This window comes from Quercus robur, chromosome 1 (genome assembly GCF_932294415.1).
Source record: "Quercus robur chromosome 1, dhQueRobu3.1, whole genome shotgun sequence".
NCBI lineage: Eukaryota > Viridiplantae > Streptophyta > Magnoliopsida > Fagales > Fagaceae > Quercus > Quercus robur.
The window spans coordinates 232171-253759 of record NC_065534.1 but is presented as its reverse complement, the minus strand read 5'-3'; the positions used below and the strand labels follow the sequence as shown (position 1 = coordinate 253759).

General features: G+C 39.1%; 1 protein-coding gene across 1 annotated transcript; it reads right to left on the bottom strand.

The window, feature by feature from the left end:
- Positions 1 to 794: 794 nt before the first annotated feature.
- Positions 795 to 21383, bottom strand: LOC126714492 (sphingoid long-chain bases kinase 1). The gene is made up of 9 exons (XM_050414663.1): positions 21053 to 21383; positions 20061 to 20740; positions 19568 to 19939; positions 9690 to 9783; positions 9533 to 9570; positions 5987 to 6133; positions 3868 to 3967; positions 1524 to 2455; positions 795 to 1308 (listed from the first exon to the last, which is right to left on the bottom strand). Exons 2-9 carry the CDS (start codon positions 20586 to 20588, stop codon positions 1162 to 1164), a joined length of 2358 nt encoding a protein of 785 aa, XP_050270620.1. The 5' UTR covers positions 20589 to 20740; positions 21053 to 21383; the 3' UTR covers positions 795 to 1161.
- Positions 21384 to 21589: the final 206 nt, after the last annotated feature.

Genomic DNA, 21589 nt, shown 5'->3' with positions numbered 1-21589 from the left:
TGAGGAAGCGACGCTGGAGTGCTTAAGCTGTGGATCAACTAGCTATCCTTTCCTTCTCGAGCCGCTGGAGTGCTAGATTGAAGTGGGAGTGAGCGGTGGGTATGGAGTGACTTCGTGGAGCTTAAGAGATGAAGAAACAATTGATGGGTAAAGGAATGCGAATGAAATGATAAAATGCGAAGTGTAATGGTCTGAGAGAGTGTGAATAAAGCCGTTGGTGATGCAATTCGGTGATGGGACAACACACTGATTGTTCGGTCCAGAGTGTGACAAAATTTACCATCATGCCATTGTAACTCAGTTTTTATAACTTAAATACAACAAATTTTTCTAAAAAATGTGAGATATGAGTGATAGAAACCAAAAATGGAAACAGAGCCAAACAACCATCGTATGCATGGTACTCACATATTTTGAGTTATGAATGAAAAAAACAGAGTGATGATTTATAGAAAACTCTAAATCTAAACAACCCCTCAACATCCCGATATTAATATTTTTAGTACATTACTCCATCTAACGGGGAAGAAGGCCCACCTCAATTTGGGCCAAAACTTATCCTTTTTTTTTAAAGCCCCAACAAGCTAAAGTCTTAGCAGCAAAATCAGCTTCTATTCTTTGGCACCGATTCTTGCAGGATTAAATTACAACTAGTATCAATTCGTGGAGTGCTAAACTGCCCTCCAGTTGTTAATATATGGATTGTAGGAGCTATTGTGTCTTAAATATATATATATATATATATATATATACCCATGTTTGGAACAGAGTTAAAGACATCAAAAGGAGACAGATTTAAAGAAATGGCTAATCAATAACCAAATGCTTTACAAAACAAGTATCTCTGGAGCAATCTCAAGACGATCACAAGGGAGGGGGCAGGGGAAGAATTACAAGAATTGGCAACACGTTGAGCTACTCCCACATGGCAGCAGAGCAAAGATACATTATAGGAGAAAGAAGGAAAGAAACAAATGGGCGAAAAAATTTACACGGACCTCAGCTGTTCAATGGTGCAATGGTGAGGGGGCTGAAAAAGAAATTACAGCACAAGGTATTCTAGATTGCTATAAGGGTGTTCTCTATACTCCACAACCACAATTAACAAAGCAGTAATGTCCCTAGAGCCCATCAAAGAATACAAAAGAGGAAACAAGATTATTATACATGACTAGCAGAGCGACCAATAAGTCTGCACTGTTCTGGAAGCAAAGAAGAAATTACTTGCCCATTGCGTCGAAAGAGCTCACCATCAATGCCACACCCATTGTGTGTGTGCTTTCCAGGCTTAATCTTCACTGACTTTACCTGCATCCGAATGGAAACTTTAGTTACATGGCGCTAGTCCAAATTGATCTACTTATGAAGATCAAACTCCCCACAAAAGGAATAGTACAAAATCCCAGGCTCCCCCGAAAACAACACCCCCCCCCCCCCCCCCCCAAACAAAAAAAAAAAAAAAAGCAAAAAAAGGGGGAAAAATGGTCCTCAATGCGAAGTATAAGTAGAGCAATGCCCCATACCTTTACATATTCAACATACGGCAGTGAAAGGTGTCGACCCATCTGCAACAGTACGAAAAATCTCAACAGCCTCAGCCGGCCACTTCCATGAACCAAGAGCATATCCATGGTGTTGTCATCATGCTCAGATTTTGGTGCCACCACCTGAGAATTCTGAACAGTTCTGCAAGCATGGTTGCAAACCAGAATGCCAAGAAATTGTCCTTTCGTAACAACCCATTTCTCTTCAAAATGAGGGGTGACTTCCCTTTTCATTCCTGTTTCCACATCATCCGATGGCCCAGGCAATTCAATTGGATTCTCTACATCCCAATTAGGTTCACTATCCCACTTTGGTTCAGTGTCCCATATTGGACCTGGATCAGACAGCGTTGATGAAATATCCTCCTTATCATTTGTTGTGGCATTAGCCCAAGAGCATCTAGAGGCATCATTTGTGCCAGTCCATCCTTTATCAGTCCTTGACTTTGACCTGGTCCTTGGCCAGTTTGGAGTTGTTGACAGAGGTGGCTGAGGATGAATAACCTCTGGCTCTGCTGTTACATTGCCCCTTCCAGATGATAGGCGTTTCGCTTTTGGATCTAGGCCACGCACATAGTCAGATGGTTCAGTGCTAGCATGGGTACTACTACAGGTTGTATCCAAATCTCCTCCAGACATTCGACTAGGGGTCATTATTGAGTCAATACTAGATAGACTAGAGGCTCTGGGAATGCTGTCTTTGCTTGATCTCCTCATAATGTCTGTGTAAAGTTCTGACATGTCAACTACCCCCCGATCAGCTGCAAACTTTCCCTCTTGATCCTCTTTTGATGCTGGAAGATATTCCACTTCATAGTTGTACTTTGGCAAGCATAAGAACTTGAGAAATCCAGCAACAAGATAACGCAGAGGACCAAAGCGCTTCTGATATTTCTCAGAAAGTTCCAACACTGCAACAAAGTGGAAATACAGACACATGAGCAACAAATACTCAAAAACTAATCAGACATTACTGTACCATACTTTTTTTGTAGATAATTACTACTGTAACATGCACGTGATACATAACCATTGACAGTAAGTAACTCGTTCCATTTAATATTTAGCTGGTAATTGTATTCCTGTTTCACTACTCAATCTATCATTAAAAACTAAAATAATGGATCAAAGTGCAATCAATATAATTCAATGATATCAAAGGACTGCTAATCAGACATAACATTAGCTAATTTAGAGGCACTCTAAATGACAAAAATATCCTGTATACAAGAGATTCAAAATCAGTATCTTTTTGACAACAAATCATTGCTTTAAATTCAAACACTGCAGAACGAACAAGGATTACAGAATAAGAATCAGTCTCACTTCTTGGAGACACCAATTAAAATGGATTAGTGCAACAAGGGAGTATATATGTGCATTAACAGGCTAACAAGCAATGGCAGGTCTGGAACCGTGCTAAAAGATCATTTCAATCATGTTCACATGTTTAATAAAAATAGAAAATAATTTGGAAGCAGTATGACCATGCTAATAGAAGAAGAAGAAACATGTCATTTCATGAAAAGCTCGCATACATTAACTACCATATGATATAGTGGACTACATACATGGATTAATGTTGCACTCATTTACCAAAAGAGTCATAGTCACCATAATTAGCTCAAATACAACCATATAGATAATTCTAAAGACTGCAAATAAACTTAGATTCGTAGTTTTGATAGTACAAACACATGTACTTATATGTCACATTACCAAAACAAAATAAGCTTAGGCATTGTTTTGTACCATTGATTGAATTCGAATGAAAAATATAAATATCTCCAGTTCCCAAATGGAAAAATATGTGAAATTAATCTTCAACTACATTAGGATAATTTAGTATGCATTATTGAGGACGTTATTGTCTAGAATTATAAAACAATAATTTATTCCTTTTCCTACTTTAGCACCCAATTAAGCATAGTGTGAAATTAACCACAAAATGTATTCACCAATTCTTTTTTTAACAAAATAAGTAAGCTTATGAATCACTTGTAGGGTAAATGCCTGACAATGGTGTAAGGCAAGCATCAAGTGTTAGACACGCTTACAAGTCTGAAACTTCAAAAGCATGGCGACAAAGCATTTCTTCTTCAAACTTCACCAGAAAGCAAACATCAAGGAACAAGAAAATTCAAATACAGGTGATCCAGAAACACGAAAAAAACAAAACGCAGGCACTTGTAGCACCAAATTGTGAATGTGCTCTATTTCACTGTGTTTGCTACTTGTAATGTAGGCCTGATGTGAAATTAATTGACCACAATACAAGTCAAGATTTAAAAAAAAAAAGGCAATTCCAAGGATCATGATTTACCATCACTAACAAAACCAAAATATGAGACTGTCATCCCAAAGTGAATAACACCAGTCTGAATCCACTCAACCGCAAAAACGTCTGTAGCAGTAAGGCCTCCCTGAAACCAACAAAGACTTTCACTAAGTAGGTAAATACATTTTACTAAAAGCCCATAAAAATTATGGAGAAGAAGGTAGTTTAAAATATTAGTCTGAAACTTAAATTTTGCAACCAAAAAAACAAAACAGTTCCTTTAATTGTTAAGTAACGACATGAAAGGAGAAATCGATGCAAATAAAATTGCAACTTGTTAGTTAACCTACCCATAATAACGTATCAAAGTAAAAGGAAATAAAAAACAATAAAAGAAGTAGAAAAAATCATTTTGAAACTGATCTTTTGAGTCGTTCAGTGGCAAGGATATCTGGCCCTTCGTGTTTGCATCATTTGGAGACTCTTGGTTATGCCAAAGATGGTGTCCTGGAATGCTTTCTTGTTGGAAAGAAAATTTCCATAGTCAGTAGTGGTGGCAAAATATGGAAGGCAGTCCCATAATGTTATATGTGGACAATGTGGCGTTAGTGTAATAGTAGGACTTTTGATGGGGTTGAACATCCTATTCATGTTGTCAAAAAGTCTATGCTGAGATGTTCTTATGAATGGAAGAGGAAGTCTGCTATTGTCAACATTCATTCCTGTCATTTTTTTTAATAGATTTCATTGACTCCCTAAATATGAGTTTGTAATCCTTTAGGTGTAGTCTGGTACAGTGTATACTGATTACCATCTTTCTTTTTATTGAAATTAATATTTATAATAATAGAGCAATTAAATTTTTATGTTAGCTTTTATTGAAATTATTATTACTTACAGAAAAAGAATCAAATCGAAACTGGAAAGAACTCACTCAATCTAATAAGAAACAGTATATTAAGCCAATTATGCTAATGATCCAACATAAACTCTAAATGTTTGTGTATTCCCAGAAGCCAATCATTCCTATAAACTCCAATTCTTTCTGCCAGAACATGATCAATCACAAGTCATACACCCTCCATCTGTATAAAACACATGTACATATTCTTGCAAGTTATGCTATGCCCTCCACAAGTACTTTGTAGTTTTTGGCTGGTAATCTCCATTGCAAGCCATATCACTTACCCCTAGACATCTTTGATTTTATAACTAGGAGCAATAATGACAATGGTAGACATCTGCAAATTTTGACAATTTCATTTAATTACATCATTAATAAATCCAACATAATGATGCTGAATAGCATGGCTGCTTCATGGTGAAACTATCAGACAACTGCACTACTGGCCGCTGCCATCATTCTTGCCTTCGATGCCCCATTGGAGGAGATCATGGTCAATAATGAGTTTTATAAAGTGGTTTATGGTGGTTGTTACTACATTATTGGTGTCAACTCTCCAGGTTGGCTGATTAATAAGCACTTTTAGAATTCAATAAGAATGAGGTACACTTTCTTTTTATCTTCAAATTTTATTTTCAACATATATCAGCAAGGGTGTTGTTAGGAGTTCATTAAAGGGATTTTCATCAAAAGATGTTTCTGCAATTAATCTGGCTATAATAAAGGACAATAAATCAATCTTCTAGAAGGTCAGCCAGTGAAATGTTGGATGATGATAGCAAAGTTGAAACAGTACCATTGAGCTGTAGTCACTAGCTCAATTGGCAACTCCTCCCCTAGTAGAAAAAGGTGAAAGTGGGTTCAAGACCCAATAGGTGTACATGACTCACCAATTTAAAAAAAAAAAAGAAAAAGAAAAAAAGAGAGAGAGTCAAAACAATGAAATTACAGTCATTGTAATGGCTATATAGGCATTGTTTGACAACTAGAAGGGGAATAAATTTGCTCATAAAGTAATCAAAGAGTGTTGAAGTATAGTGAATGCAAGGTTGTCATCAAAGACCATTCATATTAAGTCTGTTACAAGACCAATGAGTTCTAGCTCAAATGGCAGGTCCTCCTCCTTGTAAGGGCAAGGTGGAGGGTAAGGTCAAGGGTTCAAGACCCATTGGGTGTGTGTGTAATTAATTACGAATAAAAAAAATCTGCTGTTAAAAACTTAAAAAGAGAAGCTATGGACATCTTAATAAAGAGCATTACCTTCACTATAGCCATTGCAGCAGAAACAGGATCTCTGACTCCAAGAACAGTCCAAACTAATGAATTATCGGAACCAGCAGGTATAATTCCAATTGGTATAGAAATTCCCTCTTTCTGGTTGTCCCGACTAAGTAGACCATTTAGAACCTGCATAATAAACATAAATTTATAAATAAAGTAGAAGACTAAAAAGTAAGACTACATGCTTTTGCATGTGTATAATACAGTTGCAGAATAAAACCACCGCTACATTGTAGAGAGAATGGATAAAACTATGCTGCTGTTAAGCATTAGTAGGAATGAAAAGTCTGTTATATTATTCCTGTAGAAATTCTATTCCAATGCTTCCATCAGACCCACCCAGAAGAGTAAGATCCTAAAACTAGCCACTAATAATTCTGCTACAAGGGTGCAACTCAATTTGTTCAGCCTAAAGCTGAACAAAACTAACCTGAAAGTTGACAATCCATATGCGCTACAAATTGGTAATGTTATTCCCACATCAGTTTTGTCAAAATCCTCCTGTCTCATCTCTCTCTCTCAAAAAAAAAAAAAACTCAGCCAATTCCGACAAACAGAAGGTTTCTTGCATGGTCTCACTTATCCCATTCCCATAAACAAGACCAACCATCAATGTTGTATCTGTAGCTAGAACTAAACCTGAAATTTCAATACGTAAGTTTGAGAAGTCATCAGACACAGATGATATGAATATCTATTCTCCTTTAGCCAAAGACCAGGAAACTTGGTGCAAGATTGTTGATACAAACTAACAGGACTGCAAATGCCTTCAATGCAACTGATGTTGGATCCCTCCACTCTGTAGTATGGTTATTAAGGTCTGAAAGGTTGGTTACAGCTTACATGAATAGTGATTTGGAAAATGGAGTTAAGGTTTTTATATGTGTAGTTCAACAATTTCATGTCTGGTTTGCTTCAGGCAACAATCACATCAGTTCCAAAATTAATTAAGGGGAAAGATATCTACAAGGCAATCACAACCTGTAAACAGAACTTAAAAGCTGCCTATCAGCATTAAAATGTTCTGTCAGCATGAATGACCATTTACACTGCATATAGTGATGTAAGAGAATATAAGCCCAAGGGAAAAGGCTCACTCACTATATTATTGTGACTACTGTCTTTTATTTATCCATGTTATGTTATGTTTATTATTGTTATTGTTGTCTTTATTATGTTAAAAGGTCATGTGACTAGCATGTGACTTTTGATGAAATTAAATGGATGGATTTAATTACTATATGTAAGATGAAGGGCTCAGATTCTAGGGTCACTTAAAGCTGTTATAGTTGAATATTTATTGAGCTCTTTGAGCTTAGAAATTGATATTCTATTGTTCCGACTTCAATCCTATTATTTTCTCTTTGCTATGATCTTGTTTTATCTATTTATTTATTTATTCATTCATTCATTAATTAATTAAAGCCCATATAAATATTTGTGGGAGGAAGGAACCTGAGAAGCAAAGGCACGTGGCATTAGAACATCCTGAGGAGGCAATTGGGCTTCACTCTTCATCAGATTGGGTTCAGCCCAGACAAGACAACCAAATACCAAAAACAGAGGGGAGTGTTCAGTCCAAGGAGGGAAGCTCAGAGTAAGCTTCCCTTGGGGGACCGGGGTCCCAGCCCAGAAATAACAGGATGGAGAGCCGAGGAAGAAAGTAAAGACGTGCAGATAGGGGAAGGACTAAGGAGGAAGCTTTCTGATAAAACACCTATCACCTCCGCATTAAATGCACTATACCAACTCAGCCTACCGCATTTAATGGTAGAATGACCCCTAAACAGTGTCTTTGCAGTTTGCAACCTACTCTACCACCACCAACAAGAGACTGATGGGACAAGTATCCAAGTGAGGATCCATAGCAGTCCAAGTGGAAGGCTAGGATGCAACCCCAGCTACTATAAAAAGGAAGGAAGCTCCACTAAGAGAGGGGATCAGAAAAAAAGAGGAAAACAAGGAAAGTAGAGAGAAGAACTAAGAGCTGTACTACCGAGAAGTGTGTAACCCAAAGAATCATCTCTCCTTGGCTAAACCGAGAAAGATCTTGAATAAGAATCCCTGCCTTTCATTTGTTATTTTCTTCTTAAACTATTGTATGGGATGTTTTTCCTTTCTTTAGCAATCACTAAGTTATGCTATTAAGATTTAAAAGGATTGTCCCTGATAACCCATCTCTATAAATTAATTGCACCGGGCTTGCTTGTCAACCCATTCTTGTTTAGATTGGGCCTGATTCTTGTTTTGCCCCCTACAATATTAATGTCTTAATATGCTAACTTTTAACAAACATATCAGCCTAATAGAATTGGTGTACCTAGATAATGATAATAAAATAATAACATAAACCTCTTTTCTTTTTTGAGTCTTTGATAAATGGCAGTGTGCAGTGTGGCACACAAAAATTTCATTAGTTTGAATTTTGAAGTTCACAAGAAGGGTTAGGGACTCATGGCACACGAAGCAAAATGAAAAAAGAACCAAGAAGAAAAGGATGAACAAAACTGAAAGAAGAAGGACGAGGGGCTAACAAAGGAGAGGGGATTGGCAATGAGGCTGACGACCAGAAATGTGGCGACATGTCTCTGTATCTGCTTCTGCAGTTTTGCTGCTTTCTTTCTTTTATTATTATTTTTTCTTTACCAGCCAAAACACCCAATATCAGCTCATATGTTGGGAATTAACCAGTATTTTGAACAATACAATTCAAGAGGATTTCAGTACTGGTTTATCAACCAGTACGACAAATACCACCCAATATGATATTGTATTGACCAATTTGCTAAGAACTTCTAAATTAGAAGCTAAATCATTTTCAGAAAGTTCACTAGCAAAGTGGTAGTGAATTACTGAAGCATAAAGACCAATAACATTACACCCAAAATAAAACCTATAAACCACAAGAAGAACCCATATCCAAAATTCTACATATTAGTATATTACACTTATGTTTGACTATTAGGATTTTTTTTTATTAGTGTGTTTGAGTATTAGGACTTACCAAACAAAAACTAATACTTCTATAAATTCTATGAGTTTCCAAAATTATCAAGAACTTAGAATTTTGTTGCCTTGTCCTCCTTTTTAGTTAACTCCCCTCTTTTTCTTCAAATCATACATCTTTGGGTATATCCTGAAAGTAGACTAGCAAAAGCCTTGAATTATCAAATTTCTATTATGCTGATTAAAGTATTGTTGCAATAAATAGAATCTGGAGAAGATTCAAATCTTTTTCATGGGTAATATGTGGATTGGATTTTCTTTATTTTAACCACCAAAGGATTCTGTTCTTGATATTTATCATTTGTTATGTACTCATTGGCTTCAGAATAATATTCTTGTCATTTGATGTAAATTTAAATACAGCAAGCCTCACACTCTTTTATTTTTCTGAGATTGATGTCAATATACCTTCCCATATCTTTGACAGCGATACAAATAGTAATACACGCAAAAGAAAAATTGTAGATTTGTAGAATACTTGTCAAAAATAAACAAGAATGACCAACGCAAATGACTTACCTCATTAATAATTCCATCACCTCCAACACATATGATTCCTGAAAAAAGTACAATTTGTACAAACTGATTAAACCATAAAGATGTTGAACACAATCAAAAAGCAAGAACAAAAGCAAACAAAAGGGATGCCATGATATGATTAGTCAAGGGATAGTACCATCAGGACAAGTGCTGATGTCAACACTGGATGCAAGTTTTCTAGCATGACCAGCAGATGTTGTGTTTACGACCTCCAATTTAAAGCCTGCAAGCTGTCACAGTTGCAACTCCACATGAATATGAAAATGGACGAAAAATGTTCAAGGAACTACTTCCTACCTTAGTAGGATTAAAGCAACCATTAAGTTCAAGATCTATAATTCATTTAAAAAATAAAATAGAAGCAGAAATGACATAGGACAAAACCAAACCAAAAGTCTAACGATTGACAATTTAAGAAAAAAAAGTTAAGTATTATGGATTGGTGTTATATGTGCAAGTGCAATGGTGAATCTGTTGACCATCTCTTCCTTCATTGTCCAGTTGCTACGGATTTGTGGGCTATGGTTTTGGGTTAATTTGGAGTAAATTGGGTTATGCCAAAGTTTGTTGTTGAGCTTCTCGCTTGCTGACAAGGTCAGTTTGGTCGCCATTGTAATGGACATATAAGGATCGTTGTTCCACACTATTTGATGTGTAAATAGTATGTGCTTTGAAGATAATGAGGGCTCTCTGTCTAATCTCAAGTTATTCTTTTTTAGAACCGTATTGGACTGGTTGTCAGTGTGGAGAAACCAATTCTTATCTTCAATTCCTGATTTACTTGATTTATGTAATTTTTGTATTTGATTTGTATACCCCTTGGGTGTTTCTTTTTTTTCTTTTTTTTTATATCAATAAATCTTTATTACTAATCCAAAAAAAAAAAAAAAAAAAAAAAAAAATGCTTTTAAGAACAAGAAAAATAAAGATAAAGAACCTAGGAGTTAGCACCTAGGCTTACTTGGAGTCATCGCCAAGTATAAGAGAACCTATAAGAGTCAACATTAGACCATTACGACATTTTCAAGAGAAATTTTATTCATCATCAAAATAGTCCACCTCCGTAAACCCTAATTCTATCTGACATAGAAAATCCGAATTCTAATTGACTTAGGAAATTCCAGTTATTGAATTACAAAAATACCATTGACTCTAGGAAAATGAAATAAAATACTAATAAGCCTAATAAATTACTAAAACCTAAAATAAAATATAATTGACCAATAAAAATACAATTGACTCTAAAATCAAATAAGACTAGACTAAAATAAATCTTTCCTTACACTTCCTGCATCAAGAATTAATGGAATGTTTATAATATCCCCCTTGCCGATAAAAGTATCTTAACCATAGGAGAATAAAGAATATAGAGATTGCAATGGATTGCAACGATGAATCTTTGATTGGTAGATGATTTTTGTCATGATCTTGCACTTTTAGTGATTACTAGCATGACAAATCTTAAGCCATGAGCTCCATCCTTTTTTTTTTTAAAAGGTAATAAATGATTTTTTATTAAGAACAATACAGCCAGTACATCAATTCTTGAGATTAGTGAGTTTAAGGGGTGTATACCCACCAAAACACCAAAGAACTATAATGAGTCAATAAAATCTACTAGAGGAATCAACTGAAAGCCAAGGAAACAATAAGCTAAGTGTTAAATTACCGATTGTCCCAAAAGCTTAAACTATCAGGAAATGGTGAATTTAATCACTTAAACATAATTCTAACACTCTCCCTCACTTGTGGCCCTAAACTTCCCCTTAATAAGTGGAGGCCCAACAAGTGAGAATTTAACATTTTAAATGGGAGGTAGAGCAAAGACAAGGATTGAACTCAGGATCTCCTACTTTAATACCATGTTAAATTACTTATTGTCCCAAAAGTTTAAGCTATTGGGATATGGTATATTTAATCATTTAACCACATATTTTTAACACTAAGAAGCATCAAATTTATCTTCACCATGGACAGCTCCCACCCATTCAATAATCTTTGATTCCTCTCCCTCCACAAAGTCCAAAACAAACATGATGAAGCTAAATTCCAAGCTCTGTGTTTGAAGGTACTTGGTTTCCTCCTCCAACCTTGAAGTATCATGTGCACAGATTTAGGCATCCCACAAAACTCCAAACAAATTAAACACAACCTCCAATAACTCCCTAGCATAAAAAACATTGGTATAGCAGGTGATCTAGATCCTCACTGTGCCTCTTGCACATGCTACACTGGTTGCCCATGAACATCCCTCGTTTCATAAGATTATCAATGGTAAGTGTCTTTCCCAACATTGTCGTCCACACAAAAACAACTACTTGCATGAATTCACCCTCAATATGGCCTTCCAAGGAGAACTTGGCATGAACGGATTGGGGAAAAAAAAATCGTCCCTGTTGAGTTTCCAACGCAATTTATCATCCATCCCAGGTTGGAACCATTAATCCCAATCCTACATTGACCTCATTCTCTAGTAGGAACATTTCAGTTGGAGCCTTTGTTGCTGCAAATTTTTCATGATGATAATCCTAGTGACTTTGGGGGCGCATCTTAAAACCATAGTTCAACTCTAGACCTAGATTTGGAGAAGAAACAAAAACCATAGTTCAACTCTAGATACTAATCAAGATTGAGCAATTTCCTGGCCATAAAATAAGCTTTCAAGGGTCACAAGGCTTTATCCCTGCCCAAGCATATAGTGTCTCTTACTGCCAGTTGGGCTTGGTCCAGCATGCTCTTAAGGGGAAAGCATTGTTTCAGCCATTTACTAACCCCTTTGCCAAGGTGGATGAGGCAATAAGTGAGCTACCTGTAGGCCCAAGCCTATATAGGCAGGCTTTAGGTTTACTAGTAGGAATCTAATGTCTTGACGGGAATAAAGAACTTTGAGATGTGGGAATAAAGAGCTATTTAATCTATTGCTAGCAAAAGGAAAGTTCAGAAAATGTTAAATGCTATAAATTTATGGCATAGAAATACTGGGACTTTTTCTTCATTTTCAAAAAGTGGGTTTTTTTACTGGTCCTAGAGAAATTTGCAAGCTGTAAGAGCAGTTTACATGGGGGGAGTTCGTAAATTCTTCATTGAGTCAAAATTTTTTCATTTAGTTTTAGAGGAAGGGGGTCGTTATTTCATGTTAAGGATTTTTGAGAGGGGCAAATTCTTTATGAGATCAGTCTTTATGGGTAGGAATGCAGCACAATGGCTGATGTCTAGCATAGAACACCTTGTTATTGGGGTGAGTTCCAAACAGTTTTTTATTTTTAGAGAAGGTGACACAGCTTTTACTCTCCAATGGAGTTACAACTCTGCTGGTCAGTTCTTGCTGTTGACTGAGCTCAAAGCTGGTGGGTCTAGGAGGTCGATTATCATTCCGGAAGGCAAAGAGAGTCTTGGTTGGAGGGCTTTTGGCCTTGAACTTAGAAAACTACTGAACCCTTCTCAATATGCAGTGGGAGGAAATGGATTTCCCAAATTCATTCCTCAGGTGCGTAGGTCTAACTTGGAGGCTGTAGGTTCTAGAACTTTTGCTGAAGTTGTGCAAGGTTTACATGGAAGAATAGAGGAAAGGAAGCAACCAAAGCAACTAGGAACCATTGCCAAAAGGAAGTTACCACAGATAGGGGAGGAGAAGATGGGAGTGAATCTGAGAATCTCTGGTGTTAAAGAGGGGGATTTACTGGTGGTGAAATCTGACAGGATGGAGGTGGTGGGAGGAGCTAGGAGGGAGCTTTGCTCTCATGAGGTGGCAGAGGTTGGTGAGCAAAACCTGGCAGACACTAGGCTACGTTTCCCTAGTATTAATTTGAATTCAAAAGATTTTGTTATGGGGAAGAAGAGTGATGCTAGGAGATCTTGTTGGTCTGGGAGAGGTCTTGTCGTGGAGGTTGATGTGATGGGGAGGAGACGGGTTTTCTGGGATAGAAAGAAAGGGGGAGATACGAAGTGCAGAGGGGATTCACGTGAATCTGGAAGAGAGACTTCTAAGGCTTTTAAATGGATTCAACGGAGCTCTAATCAGGCTGTAGTTAAGCCTTTTATGGGCCTTAGAACAAGCCCAGACACTAGAGAGGGTCTTTTTTCAGGCCCAAGTCTTGTTGAAGTGGGAGAGAGCTCTTGGGCTGGTGAAGGAGCTTTAGCCCAGGTCCTGTTGGAAGCAGATTTAGAGTCAGGGGTGTTGGGTCGGTGCACGTCGTCCTCCGTCATGCCCTTGCTAGCATCTGGTGAGGCCGATGGCTTTACCGGTACCAGTTCCGGCGAGCCCACGCCGTTACAGGGTAAGGACGACGGTCCTTCCTGCGCCAGCACATGCTCCGACGAGCTCGCGGTGGCTCAGGTGGTGGCCGATGGCCCTTTCTCCGCCGGCGCATGCTCCGACGAGCTCGCGGTGGCTCAGGTGATGGCCGATGGCCCTTTCTCCGCCGGCACATGCTCCGACGAGCTCGCGGTGGCCCAGGTAAAGGCCGATGGCCATTTCTTCGCCGGAATCAGCCCTGTCCTGCCTTCGTTTTTAATAGGCAAGGCCGACGACTCCTTCCTTGTCGGAACTAGCTCCGATGAGTCCACGTCGTCACTGGGTAAGTCAGATATCTTGCTTCCGTGGTCACCGGTTGAAGGTTTTTTATCTGATTTTCTTCTGAGTTTATCGCGGGCTGGTCTTTTGGTTCTGGGTGACAATGAGGGGGATGAAGGTGGCTTGGACAATAGTGCTGTCCCACCGAAAGCGGCCCTTGTATTTGAGCAACCCAGATCAGCGGAGTTACCCACAATGGCATTGAGTGTTGTCCCTAGGGTGTGTTCTTTGGTGGAGGAAGGGGTGAATTTTTCTGATATGGGTTTGGGTGGTGAAGTTAGTTCACCTATTCCTCTACTGGCTATCACTCCTGGTGGGTTACCTCTGTCAGATGAGCTGAACCGTGATAACCAAGCAGTGGAGTGTGTGGATACTCAGGATACTTCTAGATGGGTGAAGAATAGGCTCCCTGGTTTTAGTAAATTGGTGGGGCTGCCTTTGTGCCGTCATGAAAAGTTATGCATTGCTTTGTTACAGAAGATTGAGAGGGAGACGGAGGCTGCCAAAGTGCTAAACAGGAAAGTTACAGAATCTAGAAAAGTGGTTATCTATAAGGACAAGGGAAAGAGAGAGCTGAGGAACTTGCAGTCTTCGGTTAACTACGATGGTAGGTAGTGGCTGGTTGCTGAGATTCTTTTCAGCTGGGGACTTCATGTCTTTATGCATTTAAAAATTCTCTCTTGGAATGTTAGGGGGCTGAATGACTGTCGGAAACGTTTGGTAGTGAAGAATTGTTTGCGTGAGTGGAAGTGTGATGTAATATGCCTTCAAGAAACTAAACTTTCTGGTATGGATAGACAGATGGTAGGTAATTTGTGGAGCTGTCCCTATGTGGATTGGGTGGCCTTGGATGCTGTCCAGACGGTCGGAGGGGTTGTGATGATGTGGGATAGAAGGGTTTTAGAGAGGACGGAGGTTTTGGTGGGCTCTTTCTCTGTGTCTATTCGGTGGCAAGGGGTGGGGGACGGTTTCAGTTGGGCGTGTTCGAGGGTTTATGGCCCAATAGATAACAATGCGAGGGGGTTAATGTGGGACGAGTTGGCAGGTGTTCAGCATTACTGGAATGTCCCTTGGTGTTGCATTGGGGATTTCAATATTGTCCGCTTCCCTAGTGAACGGTTGGGTAATTCCCATCTTACTTCGGCTATGGAACTTTTTTCGGAGTTCATTGAGGATCTTAATTTGATAGATTTGCCTTTGGAGGGAGGGAGCTTTACTTGGTCTAGCGGGTCAGAGAGGCCTTCAATGTCCAGGATTGACAGAGTTTTGGTGTCTCATGATTGGGAGGAGCAATATCCAGATGTGACCCAACGGATTCTCCCTCGTCCTGTTTCTGACCATTTTCCAATTCTAGTGGAGGTAGGGGGAATGGCGAGGGGGAAAAGTCCGTTTAGGTTTGAGAATATGTGGCTTAAGACGGATGGGTTTACCGATAGAGTTCAGTCTTGGTGGAGTCGGCATTCTTTCTCTGGCACTCCTAGTTTTGTTTTTGCCAAAAAGTTGAAGGCTTTGAAAGAGGACATCGTTCAGTGGAACCGATTGGAGTTTGGTCATGTTGGTCGCAAAAAGACTCATTTATTAGAGACTTTGAAATCGTTAGATGTCAAGGAAGGAGAGATTGGCCTCTCAGAGGCAGAGATTTGTGAGAGAGCTGTGATGAGATCGGAAGTGGAAAATCTTCTCTCTATGGAAGAAATCTCTTGGAGACAGAAATCAAGAATGCTATGGCTTAAGGAAGGAGATAAAAATACTAAATTTTTCCATAAGGTGGCTAATTCCCGTAGACGGTTTAATCATCTGAGTTTTGTGGAGGTGGACGGGGTGATTTATGAGGAGGAATTCGAGATGACTGCTCAGGTAGTAAATTTTTATAAAAATTTGTACCAGGAGTCAGAGGAGTGGAGGCCTTTTGTGGAAGGTTTGGAGTTTGATCAGCTTGATGGGTTGGAGAGGGGTTGGCTTGAAAGGAGGTTTGAGCAGGAGGAGATTCTTCTAGCCGTTAATGAGCTGGCTGGAGATAAAGCTCCAGGTCTTGATGGCTTCTCTATGGCTTTTTTCCACCATTGCTGGAGAGTGGTGGAAAGGGATGTTCTAGCAGTTTTTGAGGAATTTTATCAGCACAGGAAGTTTGAGAGATCTTTGAACGCTACCTTTATAGCTCTTATCCCCAAGAAAATCGATGCTTCTAATATTAGAGATTTTCGTCCCATCAGCCTAGTGGGGAGCTTGTATAAGATCTTGTCTAAGGTTTTGGCAAACCGTATGAAATGGGTCTTAGATCAATTAATTTCTGAGTCTCAGAATAGTTTTGTGGGAGGCAGACAGATTCTTGACTCAGTTCTTATTGCTAATGAGTGTGTTGATAGTCGTGTGAAGAGTAAGATCCCGGGGGTTATTTGTAAGCTAGACATTGAGAAAGCTTACGATCATGTGAATTGGGAGGCTCTTCTGGATCTTTTAAAGAGAATGGGCTTTGGGGAGAAGTGGTGTAGTTGGATTCGCACTTGTATTTCAACTGTCCAATTCTCTATTTTGATTAATGGGGCTCCAGCTGACTTTTTTGGGAGCACGAGGAGCCTAAGACAAGGGGATCCGCTATCTCCTATGTTGTTTTTAGTTATGATGGAGGTCTTAAGTAGGATGATGAAAAGAGTTGAAGGTGCTGGATTGATTAGGGGTTTTCAGGCTATAGGCAGACGAGGTGTAGGGGAGTGTGTCTCGCATCTTTTGTTTGCGGATGATACTATCCTTTTCTGTGATGCGGATGTGGAGCAGATCCTTCATGTGCGTATGCTTCTCCTTTGTTTCCAGGTTGTCACAGGTTTGAAGGTTAATGTCTTAAAGAACGAGTTGGTTCCTGTAGGGGAGGTTAACAATATTCATGCCTTGGCAGAGATCCTGGGTTGCCGGATTGGGTCTTTGCCTATGACCTATCTTGGTATGCCGTTGGGGGCTGCCCATAAGTCCCCTTCTATTTGGAATCCTATTTTGGAAAAAATTAGTCGGAAGTTGGCCGGGTGGAAGAAGTTGTATTTGTCTAAAGGTGGTAGATTGACGCTGATTAAGAGTACGCTCTCCAACCTTCCTACTTACTTTTTATCCCTTTTTACCATCCCTTCGCATGTGGCTAATAAGATTGAGAAGATTCAGAGGGACTTCTTGTGGGGGGAATCCAAGCTTCATTTGGTGGGATGGGATAAGGTGTGTGCTCCTAAGGTTAATGGTGGTTTGGGTATAAGGAAGTTATCTACGTTTAACAAAGCTTTACTAGGAAAATGGCTATGGCGGTTTGGGGTTGAGGAGACTCGTCTTTGGAGGAGGGTGGTGGCTCTGAAGTTTGGGGAAGAGTGGGGGGGTTGGTCTTCCAAACTGGGCAGGGGTGTTCATGGGTGTGGCTTATGGAGAAGTATCCGAAAAGGATGGGAGGTGTTTAGCAAACACATCCGGTTTGAGGTAGGGGTGGGGGATAGAGTGAAGCTTTGGACGGACCAGTGGTGTGGGGACTCACCACTCCATCTTTCTTTCCCGGTAGTGTACGGGATTGCTTCTAATAGAGAGGCTTCGATGGCCTCGTCTCTTGAACGTTTGGGGACCGAGGCTCGGAGAAGTTGGAAGGTTCTTTTACTTAGGAATCCAAATGATTGGGAGACGGGTGTGGTGGATGATTTCCTTCAAATCATGGGTTCTAACTTACCTCAATCTGAGCAAGGAGACCGCATGGTTTGGAAATTGACGAAGAAAGGGGTTTTTGACATCCGCTCGTTCTACAATAAGCTCCGAAGCTCCCTGCCTATTACCTTTCCTTGGAAAGGTATTTGGAAGGTTAAGGCTCCTACTCACGTCTCCTTCTTCGTTTGGACTGCGGCTTGGGAGAAGATTCTTACAGGGGATATTTTGCGGTATAGAGGATTTGATTTTGTAGATTGGTGCATTTTGTGCCGTTGTAATGGGGAGTCGGTGAATCATTTGCTTCTCCATTGTGACAAAGCTTATCTGTTGTGGAGCATGGTTTTTAGATCCTTTGGGATTTCTTGGGTTTTGCCAAGATCGGTTGCAGATATGCTTTTAGGTTGGTGGAGTTGGTTTGGAAAGCATTCTTCTGGCGTTTGGAATCTAGCTCCGTTGTGCCTAATGTGGTGTTGGAGGGAGCGTAATTGGCGTACTTTTGAGGATAGGGACAAGTCTGATGACCAGCTGCTCGCTTACTTTAGTGGCTCTCTTTTTGATTGGTCTAGGGCTTGGGAACTCACCTCTAGTGATTCTATCCCTATGTTCCTTAGTTCTCTTCTCTGTAATTAATTTGCTTTTTGTTGTCTCCGTTTGTTTTCTTTTTTTCTTCTTCTCCTCTCTTTTTGTTTGTTTCCTTCTCTGTAATCTCTGTTCTGCCTTGTGTTTTCATGAGGTAGCTTTTAATATATATCTTTCTTACTTATCTATTGCTAAGTAGTATTATTAAAATTAGTCAAACTCTTAGATTTCCAAGAAGTCAAGTTGAGTATATATTAGATTTCTAAGTAGTTTAGTTCCAAGAAGTCAATTTACTGTTTAAACACCACACAACCATCAAATTCCCTCAACATTCATTTAAAAAACCTTTTTAAAACTTAACCTACCTAGTCCCTAAACAACAATCCCCATTCAAGAATCTTTAAAGATCATATCAAGAATTCTAATTTAGTGCTAGCCCATTAACGTTTATACATAACTTCGAATGTCTAGTTCACTTATTCCATAACATCAGCTACCTCTGGGCTTGTCAGCTTTACGTTCCTATATAATCATTTAGAAGCAAGAAGCCATGCAATCCTCAAAGGAAATGTGAAAACTACTCAGGTACTCAGACGTTTTGATAGAAGGCAATAGAGTACAAATTTGGGCATTTTCTTGAGCCGACTTCCATCCCACATCAAACGGCATTGAAATATTTGTTCCACAAACCCATCCCATATTTTCCAATAAGGTCAGTGTAATCATTGTCATCTACACCATTACTAGGATTTGTCGTAATTTGTTGACTCTTCAATGTCCTACTGCAAAAACTCATGCCCATGAGGTTGCTCCAAGAGATGTAGGGATAGAATGAGTTACGATTTAAGGTAAAACAGTTCATGGCATAAAAACTGTTAAAACATATGCATATGATCAGGCCTGCAAATTCACATAAAAGAAGCTGTCCACAAAGAACTATTTCATTTTTTTGGGCAGGGGTGTAGGAGAACTAGGGGAATTGAAAATTACAATAGCAGTTCAGAGCAAAGACAACAGATCATATAATACATTTTTCTATATGGAAATTAACGCTTTCACAAGCATGCAGACATGCGTGCACATTTAATTTTAATGGTTTGCATTAATATATGACCACCCCAGCTTGAGAATCAGCAGAAACAAACAGAATTTGCAGATGGAAGTGAAGGTTAAATTATTGGTGATCGACATACCTTAAATATTGGCTCCACAATGCCATGGAAAACTTTACTTGAACGACCACGTCCTGACCGTGGGTTTAATATAACAAGCATTTTCGGTGGATTCTTACATTTGAACAGTAATTCGGGAGGAGTATCAGTTGGAAGTAATTCTGAAGAAGCCTGCTTCTTTGAAGAAACCAAAGGGTGAGGCAAACAATTAACAAAACACTGCTGATCTGCAAACCCACCAACCCATTGAACAGCTTCTTCTATGGTAGAAGCCAAGAAACGAAAATCCTTGCGACTTCTTCGAGGTTTGATAAAACAAGAGAGACCACATGAACTCTTTTTTAGTGGATAAGAATGTACTGTAAAATGTCTGAGACCATTATTATAGGAAACCTGTCAAAGAGACAAAGAATAAATGTATTTGAGTCCTGCATGACAATAGCCAAATGTGAAAAGAAACTTTTTTCGTTTTCCTAGTAGGTAACATGTAGTGGGCAAGGAAGAAAGAGCTTACAGAGATGACATCATCAAGAGCCAGCAGGTGAGAACCCCAAACTAAAGCCCTGCTGGTAAGTTTAGCATCAACGGCTACTTGGCCGGTAACATCAGTATTAGAGGTTTGCTGCACATCAGTAGCATTGTTATTGGAGGTCTTTCTCTTATCCCAAACCAGCTTTCCGGAGAAGACCACATATCCCAACAAATCAGACTTTTCATCTCCTCCTGCAGCTGCAGCTGCAGCTGCCGCCCCCCCTAGTCCAATGTCAATCCTGTGCTCGAAGGTCTTGGGTTTGACAGGGTCATCAGCAGGGGTGGGGACACCAGAGAGGTTGTTGGTGATGGTGGCGGCGGTGGTGGTGGTGGTGCGGCGTGATTGTCTACGTTTCTCAGGGAAAACAATAGGGGAGGAGTGCTGGCCCCCTGTGGCAATTTGTGAACACAAACCCAAGCGGCGCTGGGGCGTGATCACTCTCAAAGGTGAAGTGGTATTAATACTATTACTAGTACTAGTATTTCTGGGAAGGCTCCCACTCTTCTGCATATCTATCTCTATATCTACCTAATTCTCTCTTATGCTTGTAGCTTTTTTAACTTTGTATTTGTTACAAACAAACAGAGAACAGATAATTAAAATATATATATAGTAGATAAATGGATAGATATGGAAGGGGAATGATATCTTCCTTACATGAGCTGGATTTAAGTAGACAATTATCCAATCCAATCCGTAAACGAGACCCAGCAATGGCGTGGAAATAAGAAAAAGAAAAAAGAAAAAGATCAGATCAGCCAGCAAATATTTACATTCGTTTTTTCTTTACAATTTCTATAAATTTCAAATCAACATCGTTATCCGTAACATGATGAATTGAATTAAAAATTGAAAGGCAGATATAATTGAGAAATGTAAAAGGGGGGGTAGGTCAGATCAAGAAGCAGTCGATATGAGAAATAAAAAAGAAAGGCACAAAGATGAGGATGACGAAAAAGGAAAGAAAGACTTACAGACAGACAGACAGTCACAGAGAGAGAGAGAGAGCTGAATTGAGCAGATCCTAGTAACCGGAAGCTTCAGACAAAAAATGAAGGTATTTATTTATTTAGTATTCTTCCTTCTTTGGCTGTGATGTCATGTGGGCAATCAGATGAAGACGAAGACGAAGACGAAGACGAAGATGAACTGCAAAACAAAACAGAGACTGAAACCTAAAAGGCTTTAGCGATTAGCGAGACCCCCTCTTTCTTCGGGTTATACTTACTTAATTCATCTCATTTTATTTTCTCATTTCTAAATTCTATTGTATTTACAGGCAATATGTGCTCACCTCTCTCACGCCCTTTATTTTATTTTACCTACTACTACTACTTTATCCGACTAAACATCGAACCACAAACAACATACCCCTCAACCAAAAATCTAAATAAATAAATATTTATTTATTTATTACTGTAAAGGATCATCGAATGTAGAATCCCGTGTTTATCAAGTTATCTAATAATAAATATTTCAAATTTAGGAATTTTTTTTTTCAAAATTACATT